At 48.2% G+C, this 14,687-nt stretch overlaps 1 protein-coding gene across 4 annotated transcripts in view; it reads right to left on the bottom strand.

Moving 5' to 3' along the window:
- The window catches only part of PMFBP1 (polyamine modulated factor 1 binding protein 1), an 82,987-nt gene extending 79,764 nt beyond the window's left edge, over positions 1-3,223 (bottom strand). For 3 of the 4 annotated variants that reach the window (XM_088671987.1, XM_088671986.1, XM_035118016.3), the window contains exons 1-2: positions 2,993-3,223; positions 2,669-2,796 (exon numbers count right to left, since the gene is read on the bottom strand). In XM_088671987.1, the coding sequence (XP_088528113.1) occupies positions 2,669-2,796; positions 2,993-3,029 (165 nt within the window). In that variant the 5' untranslated portion in view covers positions 3,030-3,223. Of the gene's footprint in view, positions 1-2,495; positions 2,571-2,668; positions 2,797-2,992 lie in introns of those variants that run through there. The other variant, XM_088671988.1, reaches the window with a different exon arrangement.
- Between the last annotated feature and the right edge of the window lie 11,464 nt (positions 3,224-14,687).

Raw genomic sequence — 14,687 nt, forward strand, 5'->3', positions numbered from 1 at the left:
AGGCACAGAGCAAAACCTTTCAATATTTTTGCACCCCAAGACCACCAAAGCCAACACAAATACTGTAATATGCCCTTCATACAAGGCCACCTTATTTTTCAGAAATGGGCTAGTTAGTTTCTACACTGATCATTATTTGCCAGGAATATTCCCTATCTGAACAAAAGAAGGTAGAAGGATAAGGTTTCTACTTTACACAGAAAGCGTGATGAAGAGGGTTCGAGGTACATGCAGATATCAATGGTCACCCAGCCAGAGACTTTAGGATCCCTCACCTTCCAGCACCCTGCTCAGGAGCCACTTGGGAGTCTGGATGCTCAGCGAGATCATAAGAAGTCATGAGCACAAACAGTCTACAATGGGACCCAAGCCTTTCCTTAAAACACAGTAACATTAAGTTCCAAAACCTCATATGCAAGGGGGATAGATGAGAGAAACAATGACCATGTCCAAGGAGCATCCTTCTCTTTACAGGCCAGCATAATCACACTGCCAGCACTACAATATTTGCCAGAGATTTGCCACAGTTTTCAGCACTAACTACAACTGCATCCAATGCCAGAAGACGATTGGGCCCACTGCCACATAAATGTCACCTAGACTTTGCTTTTGTCAACAGGACCACACTGGCATAAACATGACAGAGACATTGACCCTTTCTTGACTCTCCTTTGCTGAGCAGAGTCCATAATGGCAGGCAGCTGTTTAAAGCTGTATTGGTGGGGTGAAGGCAGCACTTGAGTCAACTTACCATGATGTTATTATCACTCCTACTAGTGGCAGAGGCCATGTAGAATACAAAAATCCCATATTTGCAGAATGGAGGCCTCACCAGGAGGTGGAATGAGGCTGAGAGCAGAACTGGCTGTCAGTTCCAGGATCTTTTGCTCTTCTTGTGTAGTTAATAGTTTTTATTAATACCTATATGTGTTGTCTAAAATGATGATGGAATATTAACAACCCTATCCTTAGTTGTATTTTTTCCTCCATTGTTTATGAAAGTGTTGTAACTTTGCCTGTTCTCATTCACATTTTAATAACTCCTAACAATATTAAAAGCTGCACTCTTTTGAAGCTTGCATTATACTACATTCTACTTCTTAAGGTTGTGAATATCACTTTATAAGACTTTGACTAAATGTGCTACAACATTCAGAGAATCCTAAATGTGAAGGTGAATGAATTGTTTAAAATGAAATTTGTTATTTAAAACTTAATAAAAATTTTTTTTAAAAAAGTGCTACAACATTAACCCAGCTTTTCTTTGCCTCCCCCTGTTCTGCTTGGCATCCAGCCTGAAAAGGAGTTCTAGAGACCTGGAAATGTGCACGTTAATTTGTGACATTTTGGCTGCTCAAATAAAATTTTACTTATGGACCAAATATATACCTTTATTATCTCTTTCCATTTCCCACTTTCTAATATACAAAAAAGTGCCAAAAATGGCATCTGGGTAATTATGTGTGCCAAGCTAGACAACTCAGGAGGAAGTCTGAGCGCTTGTGGAAAGTTCCAGCTGCCCTGTCAGCACTCAGTGGCAGAACTTCTGAAACAAGTGGATCAAGGTGCCTGGCAATAGGGTTGCTATGCTTGTACTCAGATACCATTTGTCAGCCAATGTGCTGCTGAGCATCTCCACCACACAGAGTAGCCTACCAGAAACAGCCCACAAAGGCAGAAGTACCTGAGCAGAGCATCCATTATCTGGAACAGTCAGTTCTGGACTTTGTCCTCCTTCAAAAACAAGACTCCTTGGAGGGCTTGATTCAGTCATCCAGATACTGTCCCTTTACTGTCCAACCACACAGCAGAACAACCCTCTCATGCTCTCAACCCTAACCTTGGGTAAGTTTCCAAGGGGCCTTAGACCTGATTCCCAGGGACACCTGGTGAGCCTGTAGGCCTAATTTTTCCTCCATGAAATAGAGCAGCTGTGAAATACATTGCAAGAAAATGCCAGGCCCACAGGTGCACAACCACAATCTAATTCTGGATGCAAACAGAAAGAAGAGAGCCAAGAGGCTGAGTAGGTTGATCACCCAAGAACTCAATCGTGCGAACATGAGCATGCCTGGCAGCTGATGGCCCAGATACCGTGCACCTTGCAAACATGAAAAAGCTGTGGGATAAACAGCAAACAGTTACAACCACTGAAGAAACCAGCCACCAGTTTTGCAGCAATGCCAGTCACAGGGTATGTGTGCAGTGCTGTATTTACGTATAAGCTAAACAAGCTATAGCTTAGGGCCCCATTCTCTTGGGGCACCCAAAAAAATTTAAAGGAGAAAAACCTGGATGTACATTCCCAAAATATAAAAAAACAAATAAAACCTACATACAGCAACAGTGTTTTGTGTTGTGTAGGCTTTTATGATGTAAGAAATGGGCCATTCCTGCTAGTCTGCTTCCTAAAATATCAATAGTTTTCTCATTTCTAACAGCGACAATTTGTTGTTGACAAAGGACAGCTGGACATATAAAGGTCTGGACATTACCTTCAGTAGCTTAGGGCCTCATCAAACCTAAATCCGGCCCTGTGTCAGGCGCCCACTCCCTTTGGGCAGTCGAGGGCGAGCCAGCAGTACCCTGGCAGGAAGGGGCAGGATGTTGCTCAGGGGAACACCTCCTAGTACAAAGGGAGACCTATTAAGGGAAAGAGGGGAGATACCTTGCGAGCGCCTTCTGGATTCTCCGCCAGCTGGATCCCCACGCAATGCAGGCGCTCTTGGTAGAGGGTACGGAGCTCTCCAAAGAGACGCTTCAGGGCACGAGAGGCCGGAGGGCGGCCCAGGCATTCTGCTGGGGAGAAAGGCGGCCATCAGAACCGGGAGACGGGGCGAGCCGAGGGTGGGGGCGCCTCCTCCTCCAGACCCCGCCCTTGTTCCCCGGTGGACACGAGGCGGGGGGATGGCAGGGGTCCGCGAAGGATGCATTTGGGGGAGGGGCTTCCTCTGAGGGGCAAGGGGCGCGTTCCCTGCTACGACCTCCTCACCCCAGGCCTCTTCCCGCTCCGGTGCCTCCATCTCCATCTCCTGCTTCAAACGGGGCCGCCGCTAGTCCTTCTCCCCGCCCACTAAGTGATGGGCACGCCGCTCGGCCAACGGCGATGGAGTGCCAGATCTGGGCCCGCCTTCTTCCCCGTCAGAACCCAATCACCGCTGCCTGGGGCGGAGAGCCGCGCAACGGACCTCTCCGAGCTGGAGTCGCTCTACCTTGCTGGCACCTGGAAGGACGAAAGCGGCTTAGGCGATTGGCTTTTGGTTCTCCCTTCGGCCAATAAGGAACGAGGTATTGCAGGCAAGCTCGGCAGACGGGAGAGCGGCCGCCGGTCACCATGGCGACCGCGCGGTAGAGGCACCGCGATGGGGCAACACGCCCCCTTGTCTTACAGGCCAGAATTTGACTTGTGTGACAAGCCGGCGTTCCTCCCCGCCCCAAGCCAAGGGCCTGCCCTGCCCTTTACGAAGCGCCGGTACCTTCGGGCAGGCGCCCGTGGATGCGGACTCCAGCCCCGCAGGGGGCACACAGGCACCGGGCCTTTCTGGGGGTCTTCAGGTGGTGGACTTGTACGGTGAAGCCGCGGGCAGGATGATCCGGCCGCGAATGTTGTGTGGAAGTAGACTGTCATTGGCCATGAAGGCTCCATTGAGATGCCATGCCTAGCAGCGGGGTTGGAACTCCGCCTCTTCTTTTCATGTGGGTGGGTGTCCCGCCCCAATGAGGGCAGCGGGGTGTGTGGGTGTTGCGGGGGGGGGCTTCCTCTTATTCATCCTAAGTCCACCCGCAGTCAAATTTATTTAATCACAACCCCCCCCCCTCCTGTAAAAGTAAAATCCAAATATGGGAGGAGGAGGAGGAGGAAAACTTGGGCCCGCTTTCTTTCTCTGCACTGATGCCCCTGGCTCAGCCGTCCCAGAGTGGCCAAGCTGTTGCTTCTGGGAAACCGCAAAGCAGCCAGAGATCTCCTTGGCACGCCCACTGAGCTCCTACCAAGTGCAGTCATGGATGCAAATGCAGATGGCATTAAAAGAGGATAAGACTAAGGTGCTACGGGACTTTTTTTTTTAAAAAAAAAATTATTTATTTATTTATTTTGATTGTGACAGACCAACACAGCTACCTACCTGAACCATGGAACAGGATGAGGCTAGGCACTAACATTGAGGAGAACCAGGTTCTTCCTCTACAAATTGAGGCAGTTTGCCTTTTACTGGGATTACCAAGTGGTGGAGATAATATTGCATTCAGACCTTGCTCTTCAGAGGCACCACACCTCTGATCCTAGAGGTCCTAGACACAGTCATCATGACTAGAAGCCACCAGCAGCAATATGACCAGCTGCTACCAACCCCAGCAAGCATGACCAATGAACAGGTATGATTCTGACAAGTTTAGTCAGCCCTACTGATAGCAGGTTAAATCTCTATAGCTAGCAGGAGAGAGCTGGTTTAGGGCTCTGGGACAATGTAGAGCAGGTGTGGGCGAGAACTCTGGCCCTCCAGATGTTGCTGAATTACAACTCACATCATCCCTAGACATTGGCCATGCTTGCTGGGGCTGAAAAGAATGGTAGTTTAGCAGCATCCAAAGGTTCCCAAAGCCTAGTGCAGAAGCAGGTTGAGCAGCACTGAACCCATTCACTTCAGCTGAAGGAGCAGCACATGCAGGAATCTGTTTTGTATGTGCATCTCTACATTCCATAATAGGCAAACTCTTTACATTAAATTTGCTACCCACTGCTTACTGCCATGCTGATAGTCTAGGTCCTGTGAGGTGAGTGGGGCTGAGTCTGAGAGACTTTGAATAACTGTGACTAGCCCAAGGTCACCCAGCAGCTGCATGTGGAGGAGCGGAGACGCGAACCCGGTTCCCCAGAATACGAGTCTACCGCTCTTAACCACTACACCACACTGGCTCTCTCAGGAGAGAGAAAGGACACAAAAGAGACTGAGGGGGAAGCTTGGACAGCAACAGTTCTCAGAGTTAATCCAGAGCCCCCCAGTAAATAAAATTGCAGGCAGTTAATAAATTACAGAAATAGGGGAAAGAAATATTTTAGGAGGCAGCTTAGTTCATCTGGAGGGTGGCAAGCTCCTATTGTATGCTGGGGCAGAGGGAGGGAGGAAAGAGGGCTCTATATTGCCTTTCAGCTCTTTTAAATTATTTCTGCAGATCTTATTACAGGAGAGTAGCAGCTACAGAACAACCCGGAATTCCAGCAGCCAACTGCCCACCAGACCTGTTATGAAAAAGTAGAAAGTGCATATATAGCCCACAAGCCTGGTGGAGGCAATAAAAGATGCCTTCGACTTCCATTCATCACTTTGTCATCTTCAGCTACATTCAGATAGTGGTTAGCAGAGCTCACAACAGTGGCAAATTAACACATAGGAGTCCCTTGCTGGCTTCCTCCTCTCATAGCTTCCCACAGGAGAGATATATTCCATTTCCATGGCTCCTGCCTCCTCTCCTCTTTGGGCCCCATCCCAGATAGAAACAAAACAACAACAACTCTTAGGGTATGAAATGGGATGGGGGTGAGGAAGGGAGAGTGTGTCACATAGGCAGCAGCAGTAGCAGCACAGCCAAGGGGCTGTACAGTTGCTATGAATTATTGTGGCAATGTGACATGGCCTTCCCCCTCCATCATACTGAGGCATGGTTGCTTCTGGTACTGAGGGGCTGAGAAGAGGCCTGCCCTAAAAGATTTGGCAGTGCAAAGAAGACAGCTTTGCCCTCAAACCCTGCTGCTCATAAGATGCCTGGAGGCACCTAGGTGGCTGTTGCTGTCAGAACAGGGTGGTGGGCTAGGGGGACCTTTTGTCTTATCCCACACAACTGCTCTTACATTCTTAAACTTACGAGTATCTGTCGTGGAAGTTGCAGAACAGCTGTCCCACCATGCCTGCAGCATCAACTCTGGTGTACCACTGCTCCCAATAGCCCCTTTCTGTTCCTTCAGGGAAGAGGACCAAACCTGGATCTTCTACTCTGTCCCTGAGCTCCAGCCCTCAGCCTCTTGCCCGGCCTTGAATAGCTGTCTGTCAGTGGCAATGCTGAGAAACTCAAAGCCCGTCTCCAAGAAATCCATGCCCCAGGTCTCTAGGGGCACAGCTGAGTTCCTGGAGATCACACAAATCATCTGGGATCTCATCTCTTAAACTTTAAATCCACTGCCATAAGATATAAATAGCTTGGGCACAAGCCAATGTAATCTACCCTTCCACTGTGCAGTGTGTATATACATGGACGGACGCTCAAAATAAACTACAACACAGAAACTGATCTTGCTGGATTAAGACAAATTTGGATTTTAATGCCCAGCTTTGCTACAGAGTCCTAGAGTTCAAGGGTCGATATAGTAGATTGCAAGAAGGGTATAGGTTAGTCAAGCCTCAACATTTTATCATAATAAACCAGATGTGGACAAAACACCAAGTTGAAGCCCATAAATCTATTACAGTGAACTGTCAATGTCCCCCACGGCAGGGTCATTTGTTAATTCATAGCTGGGTCTCTTTTTTTCAACAGACCTTGTAAACTCTTTCCTGAAACATCAATAAACCATCTGCTTTGACTAGTTAATCAAATGACTTTATTCAGTCCAAAGCCATTTTTTCCTAATAAAAACAGAGTATTTATCTCCACGGCTATAAAAGAGGATTGTTTTCAACTATTCACTTATAGTTAAGAAGCGCATTTAGTCTGGATTGATTTCCAATGTCTTGGTCATATCCTGTCACTTTCCATTTCTTACACACAACATCTCAGTTTAGCTACTTAGCAGCGAAAAAAACACAACCTAACTGGGGGCGGGGCACCAGTTCAGGGAAGCAGAATAGTTCCCATCAGGGCTAAGAGCAGCATCCTCCTCTGGCAAGCAGTAGAATGACAGGTGTCCCCTGTGCCTGTACCTCTTTCACATCTGTGGCATTCTGTTGCAGGGAACACAACTCCTCTCTTGGGACTGGCTTTCTAAGGAAGGATATGTGCCCCAGAACTGCTCTGGAACTACAAATTCAATTGCAGCAAAACAAAACTGCTCCCAGTTGCACTGAAGCAGCCACACTCTTGTGGGGATCATATCAAGAACATTAACTTACCCTCCTGTCTGTCTAGCAGAGCCCTGCCTTTGACAGTGCCAGGAAGACAGAGTCTAGGAGCCTCATGCCATTGGAGAGGCACCTGGTGCAATCCTGGGTTCAGCTGCCGTACTCACTGTGGGGCCAATCCCTGGACTCTCTCAACCCAACCAACTTGTCAGGGGTCAGTCTAAAAAAAATAAAAGGCGGGTAGGTGGGCATTCACACAGGAAATACAAGAATCGAGTGCCCCAGCCCAGTGCTGTCCTATCTGCCCCAGTGGGGAGCAGAGGGGTGAGGAAGGCAAAGTCATTTATATAATGTGCCTCTCTGCTGAGTTTCTAATGGCCAGAGCTTTTGTTCCGCAGTTGCTGGCTGCCCGTGACAGGCAGGAAGCCACAGCCTCCCTTTATGCCATTGCCTTATTCAGCAATTTACATCCATCATAAAAATCAAATATGCATGTTGCTATCGCCTCACCAACAGCAGTTTCAATTTTTGCCTTCCTGCATTCTAAATTGGGGGGTGGGGGCGGCGCACAGATGGGTAGAGTCAGTTTGCTAGGCCTGAAACTACTTGAATTTCTGTCTGCTTTATTGCTAAGTGGCTGGATGCGAACGGCTGAAAGCAGCTTCCTAAGAAGGGAGTGCACAAATAAGACCTATTCGGAGGAGGGACAGCAGCATCCACAGGGGGCAGACTCCCTGGCTTCAACTGGACAGAAGAGGGTCCATTGATGGGTCTTCTGGCAGCCTGGCTCTTGGAGCTCCTGAGGAGAAGGGGCAAGCTCTTTTGCCTTAAGGGGATTTCTGTCCAGGACAGCTCACACCCCAAGACAGGACAGCCCAACAATGCTCACAGAGCTCCTCTCCTGGATTCCATGGACTCACCGGACACACAGGGAGTTTCAGCTGTCAGATCACTGCCAATTCTGAACAAAGTGAGAAAGCATTTCCAAGGCGAGATGGGCAGCTACTCAAGCTGTGCAGGGCTGACTCCATGAAAAGACCCGGAAGGCCCTTCTGGCGTGAAGCATCCACTCAGCTCCATGCACACACCAAACCCTTGCCCTGGGCATCTCTGAGTGGCTCTCATCATGGTGCTCCCTCCAGAAAGAATATCACCACCATTTTCATTTGGGGCAGCTCTTGAAGGCACAAGTGAAGCATCATTCAAGAATTTAGATTCCAATGGATTTTGGTCATTTAAAAAGAGCAGCCATGCTGGAGCTATGCAGACAGTCATGCTCCACTGGGCCCTAAGGTGGTGGGGAGGAGGCAAGAGGCTGCATCCAGACCCTGAAGCCCAATAAGCTGCAGGGCAGAAGCCAGAACCAAATCAAGCTTCATTTCTCTTGCTTGTTCAGCTGGCAAAGGCGAACCTGCTGCACTGCCCAGGATATCTTCTTTTCCTCTGCTTGAGGGCTAAGAGCCTTTCCCTTGGAAGCTAAGTAAGGTACACAGCTGGCTCCACCGCTGGGCATCCCATGCCCCACCACAGCAGTAGCAGAGCTTTGGTCATCTCTGCTCCTTTGAGACTCAGCAGAAAGGAATGGAGGACTCCAGTCTCCATGATGACAGAATAAACTCCACAGGTTATTACAAATCATGGGCATAGCCGGGGGGGCAGGGAGGGGCAGCTGCCCCCAAGCAATAAAAAACATTAAAAATACATAGCAAACAGAGGTTCTGCCCCTCCTAACATAAATCCTGGTTACACCCATGTTGCAAATGACAAGAAATACAAGTAAAACAAAAAGCAACCCCCAGCTCTGTAGGCAATGCTTATTTTGAGAATTCTCCACTAGTGTTCGCATGTGTGTGTGCACGTGTATGCACACTCTTAAGTCAAACAATTCCTTTTGTTCCCCTCCCCTCTTTACCCCTGTGCTAAGAAGGAAGTTGCCAGGACTTCCTAATGCAGTTATTGTAGGGTGCAATATCTTTCTTCAGCCTCTGCACACCCCTTCTCTTCCAGCTGCTTTAGTGCCCTATCGCTGGGCTTGCTTTCATGGGCAGGGATGAAGACTTCTTCACATTGTCTATAGCTCTGCTGCATTTAGCACTCAATCCGCTGCACTGCACATAATCAGTTTCAAACCTGCTGGCGTGGATAGCCTAAGGAAGGTGCCTCAGTCTTGGTGCCTGCCCATAAAAGCAAGCCTAGAGAGACGGGGATGATGTTAGCAGGTCCAAGAAACCTTCTTTGGTGTGAGATATTGGAGGTGATTTGAGAGTTTGTTTGGGGTAGATGGGTGGAGTCCTGGGTAAAAGCCAGGGGGCTGAGAGGTGCTGAGTGAGGAAGTGTGTCAGAAGAAGGAATTTATATCAGTATTTATTTGTAATTTCCATTAATGGTTTTATTATGTATTTTTGTAACTTTTTGTTTGTTTTTGTTTGCTATATATTACTTAAGAAATATTTATATACTGTATATATTGGCTGGCATAGAAATAGTCTAAATAAATAAATAAAATGTGTTGAAAGCTGAACCACCTCTTGATATCCTTCCCCTTCCATCACTCAAGCAGAGGTTGCTCCATGGTAGGAGGAAAAGGGGAGTTTTCCGCATGCACAGAAGATACTTTCCAGTTGCCAGTAACCATGATAATGGAATAGAGCAACTGTCTGTGCTCCTGCACTATTATACTACTAACAGTCCGTATTTCAGAAGTAGCCAACATACTAGGGCCAGATGTTGGAAAGAAAAACCAGGTATTTGATGATGCAATAATATTAGTGCTACAGAAGTGTCTGGAATTGCCATTGTTCAAAGTATCCACTCCTTGCAAACCCTCTAAACATTCCATGGATAGCACCTGAAGCCAAAATCGCATATAGTCAAAACACACCGGCTGCAATGGTGGGTGGGATGTCTGCTCCCTTTATTTTTGCTAAGCACATAAAGCTCACTGTGTACAAGCTAAATATATGTATGTTAAGAGCATATCAGCGAGCAAAAAACAAATTAAGAGTTATCAATATTGCTCAGAGTCAAACTATGGCCAAGAGTGAAGAGAAACTGAGGACAGAGATCTGCCAGGCTGCAGTTCTCTGCAGTTCACGGCCATATTGGAACTTTTTGCCTTTTGACCATCACCATCCATGCTTCACCATGTCTGGCAAAATAATTCCTCTCTCTCCAAGATCAGACCAAGTATTCCAGTAAGAAATGATAGAAGTACCTCTTTTACCCCTCCTCGCACAAGTGCCTGGATCAGGGTGAAGGGGCATGACATCTTCCCCGAAACAGGAATGAGAGACTGGCTATACTGGCAGGGTCAGCATCTACTTTGCAGGTCCAGGAAAAAGCACAAACTCATTTAGAGACCTAGTCTCATAATTCCTGTCACATCTATCTGGATCCCATTGATCTTTCCTTGCTCCCCACCCCAATGCTTCAGAGGCTCTTCCTCTCCTGGCCTGTCACAAGAGGTGCTGTTAAATCAAAAAGGCAGCTTTCATCTTCTGCTGTCTGACAAGGAGGGAGCAAAAGCTGGTGTTGGAACAAGAGCCCCTTGGAGTCAAACAGAGAGCTCCCTGGTGATGCCGCCAGCAGCCCTTCCCTTTCCCGGCTTCATGTGGAAGTTATTCATAAGCATCCACATCTCTTCTCCATTGGTCTCACTGATCAAAGACGGGAAATGAGAAACCCTTCTTGAAAAGTTGGCTCTCCACTTCCAGCTCTTAACCTGAGAGGTGGGAGGGAGGGCAGGTACTTTCTTTGCCAGCTCCTGTCTATGCGTTTAGTAGGGGTTTTAAATTCTTCTGCAGCCCCATTTGAAAATGAAATGAAATCCACAGCTGGAGGCAGCAATGCTTTTGAATACCAGTTGCTGGAAATCACAGGAGAGGAGAGTGCTCTTGTGCATGAATCCTGCTTGCTGGTTTCAGGGCTGGTGCGTCCATTTAGGCGGACTAGGCCATTGCCTAGGGCGCGAAAATGGAGGGGGCGCTGCCGAGCCTGCCCCGCAAAACCCCCGCGCCACCGCTACCCTCCCAAGGCTCACGCTCCTCCCGCCTATGGAGGGGACGCCAAGAGCTCCCCAGCGGCAGCGGTAGTGGCGGCAAGTGCCCGCAGCCGAAGCCTTCAGCTATGGGTGCTGCCGCCACCGCCGCCCGCCTGCTTGCTCGCAGAGGAGCCCCCAGCATCCCCTCCACAGATGGGAGGAGCACAAGCCAAAAGGAGAGTTCAGCGCCCTCTCGCCCACGGAGGGGACGCTGTGAGCTCCCCAGCGGCTGCAGTGAGCAAGCGACGGCAGCACCCGCAGCTGAAGCCTTCAGCTATGGGCGCTGCTGCTGCCGCCGCCGCTCACTCGCTACAGCCGCTGCTGCTGAGGAGCTCAAAGCGTCCCCTCCACAGGCGGGAGGGCGCCGAGCTCCCCCCTTGGCCCGCGCTCCTCCCGCCAATGGAGGGGACGCAGGGGCATCAGCGGTGTGCGTGCGTGCATCATGGCGCATGCGCCTGGGGGGCGCCAGAAGGTGTTTTTGTCTAGGGCGCAAAAAGCCCTAGCACCGCTCCTGGCTGGTTTCCCACAGGCACCTGCTTAGATTACTGCAACCTCTAGGTTAGATTACTGCAATGTGTTATACATAAGGCTACCTCTGAAGACAGTTCAGAAATTTCAGCTGGTACAGAATTCGGTGGCCAGGTTGCTCACCAGGGCAAGACAGTTTGAGCATATCACACCGATCTTGTCCTGACTGCACTGGCTGCCAATCAGTTTCGAGGCCCAATTCAAAGTTCTGGTTTTGACCTATAAAGTATAAATGGCTCAGGACCACAATACCTCAAGGACCACCTCTCTCCATATGAACCTACCCTGAGATCATCCTGTGAGGCCCATCTTCATGTGCCTCCTCAGAAGAGGTCTGGAGGGTGGTAACACAAGAATGGGGCTTTTCTGCAGTGGCTTCCCACTTGTGGAATGCTCTCCCCAGGGAGGTTCAGCTGGTGCCTTCATTATACACCTTTAGGCACCAGGCGAAAACATTCCTCATCAACCAGGCCTTTGGCTGATTAACATCCTATCCCCCTTTAAATATGTTGGTGGAAGGGGGAAATTATTGGGTTGTTTTCTTCCTGTTCTTGCTTTTATTATGTATTTTGTGGTTTTTATATTGTAATTTTATGTTGTGAACTGCCTTGAGATCTACAGATGAAGAACAGTATGCACATTTTAACAACAACAACAACAATCTGGTTAGCCACTGGGAGAACAGGATGCTGGACTAGATGAGCCATTGGCCTGATCCAGCCAGCTCTTCATATGAGATGGGGTGGATCTGAAGAAAATATTGGGCGTGCAAAGGAAGGAGCCACCAAGCTTTCCTCTCTCGGCCCCCCAATACCTCAACCCACCATTGGTCTATTCTGCAGTGGACACCGTGGAGATAGCTGGGAATTGGGAAAACAGCTGGGCTCTACATAATGTAAGTTTTGGCCCACAGAAGAGATACTTAAGTCAATCACCTCATTTAAAATATAGAAACTTCAGAAGAGCCTGCCTGCAGCTGGTTCAGAACAAAGGGGCCCATCTAGTTGTCCAGCCACCCCTTCTCATAGGGACCAACCAGATGCAAGTAGGACTTAAGTGCAACATCAGTGCTCTGCTCACTTGTGCTCCCCAGCAACTGGTGCAGACTGCGTTGGACTGTGGAGGTAGGACGTAGCCTGACCCTCCATGATTTGTCTAATGCCCTTTTTAAAGTGGTCCAAGTTGGTGGCCACCACTATTTTGTGTGGCCATGAATTGCATCATCTAACTATTTGTAGTATGAACTTTCTGTTGCTTGTTCTGAATCTTCTAATACTGGACAACCTCTATCAGGTTCTAGTGTTATGAAAGGAAGATAAACCTCCATGCATCATTTTTCACACCACCTTGCCAGTTATTTTTTCTAACCTAAAAAGCAGCTGTGTTTGCGCATATTCTGATTTTGACTGCAGCTGCAGCACTGAGAAGCTGCAGCTGCAGCAACTTTCACCCTCTCCCCATGGCTATTTGCAAATCACAATCCCCAGCACCCAAGCTGCTATTATGGTAAACCTAATACGCAAGAAAGGGTATGTTCCTGTATTCCTTTCTCTCTCTCCAGCAAGATTATTGGCTATGGTCTTTTTACTGGGGGGAGGCGGAGGATATTCAGACTGATAAACAATGTGAGGGGAGTTAAATGCCACCCCTCACCTGGGTTGCATTGGGTGGTCCACTTGTGGCTCTCTGGAATCGTATCTGATTTGGTCCTAAGCTGCAGGCAGCAGAAATATTGTTGTGGTGTGTGTGTACATTCTCAATATCCTTATAGTGGATGGCCAAGAAGTTGGCAGGGCATCATTACGTTGCCATAGGAGACTGAGGGTTGGTAATATTTACCTTTGTGCAGGTTGGAAGACAGCAAGAATGCAAGTTGCAGAGGACTCAAAACACAATCAAACTCAATGGTGTGATCATTGCTGAGTCTACTTCTCTGTCTCCATTGCATCCTTGATGTCTTGTGCAACAGAGCCACTTTTAGAGTGGCACAGGGCCTTTCATATTTTGGCCTAATGGTGGTAGAACCTTCAGTAGTCTGCTGTGATTTATCTGCAAGGTGTTTTGAGGGTAAAATTGCTTGTGTCCATTGGTACCTGGACTCTGCTATTGTAGCAGGTCAATTTCCAGGGATGTGGAGAGGGTGGTTCCTCATGTGTTCATGGGTGAGTTTCTGTTGATAGGGCTCAAGGATGTGGATAAAGTAATTCAATGGGTGCATTGACCATTTGCATTATTGACCCTTGTGGCTGATATCTGGCAAGGAGGAGACCACCAACTGGACCAAGGAGGTAATCTCTCTGAGAGGCAATGGTCCCAGGCTCTCTGAAATACAGCAGTGAGATCTCTCCTTAGGAAAACCTTTGTGACCCAGAAGACTTGAACAGTTATAGGCAAATGTATCCTTCCTGGGTACTATTTTTGAGTAGGTGGTCAATGACTAGTTCCAAGGACTCTTGGATGAGACTGATTTACTAGATTCATTTGAGTTGGGTTTCAGGCCCTGTTTTGGCCACTTTGTATAATGACAGGAATGGGAGATGATGTATTTGCTGATTCTCCTTGACCTCTTGGCAGCTTTCAATACCATCAACCATGGTAAGCATCTTTGAGGACTGAGTTGGGACAGGTGGCACTGTCTTGCAATAGTTCTGCTGTTCTATGGTGGTGTTTGGGGTATGTTTTTAGCCCCATGAGCCTCTAGTGTGGGGTTCTGCAGTGTTTAGTTTTATCCCCCATGCTTTTTTAACACCTGAAACGTTGGGTCATCAATATGCTGATAACACACGTCTACTTTTCCTTCAAAGCTCAAGCAAGATATACTGGATCAGTGCTTGGCCTCAGTAATGAACTGAGTAAGAGACAATAAATTGAAGCTCCATCCATATAAGTGGCACCAAGTGGCACCTATCAGCTTCAGCTGGGAGCCGAGATTTGGTCCTATATGAACAGGGATAGTCTGGCTTCAGCTGTCTATGCTCTGGTAATCCCCACGTTGCATTGTATTTAAGGCTGATCCTGGAGGCAGTTTGGAAACTACATCTAATGCAGAATATATCTGCTTCTCAGTG

Source organism: Zootoca vivipara, chromosome 6 (genome assembly GCF_965207765.1).
Source record: "Zootoca vivipara chromosome 6, rZooViv2.hap1.1, whole genome shotgun sequence".
NCBI lineage: Eukaryota > Metazoa > Chordata > Lepidosauria > Squamata > Lacertidae > Zootoca > Zootoca vivipara.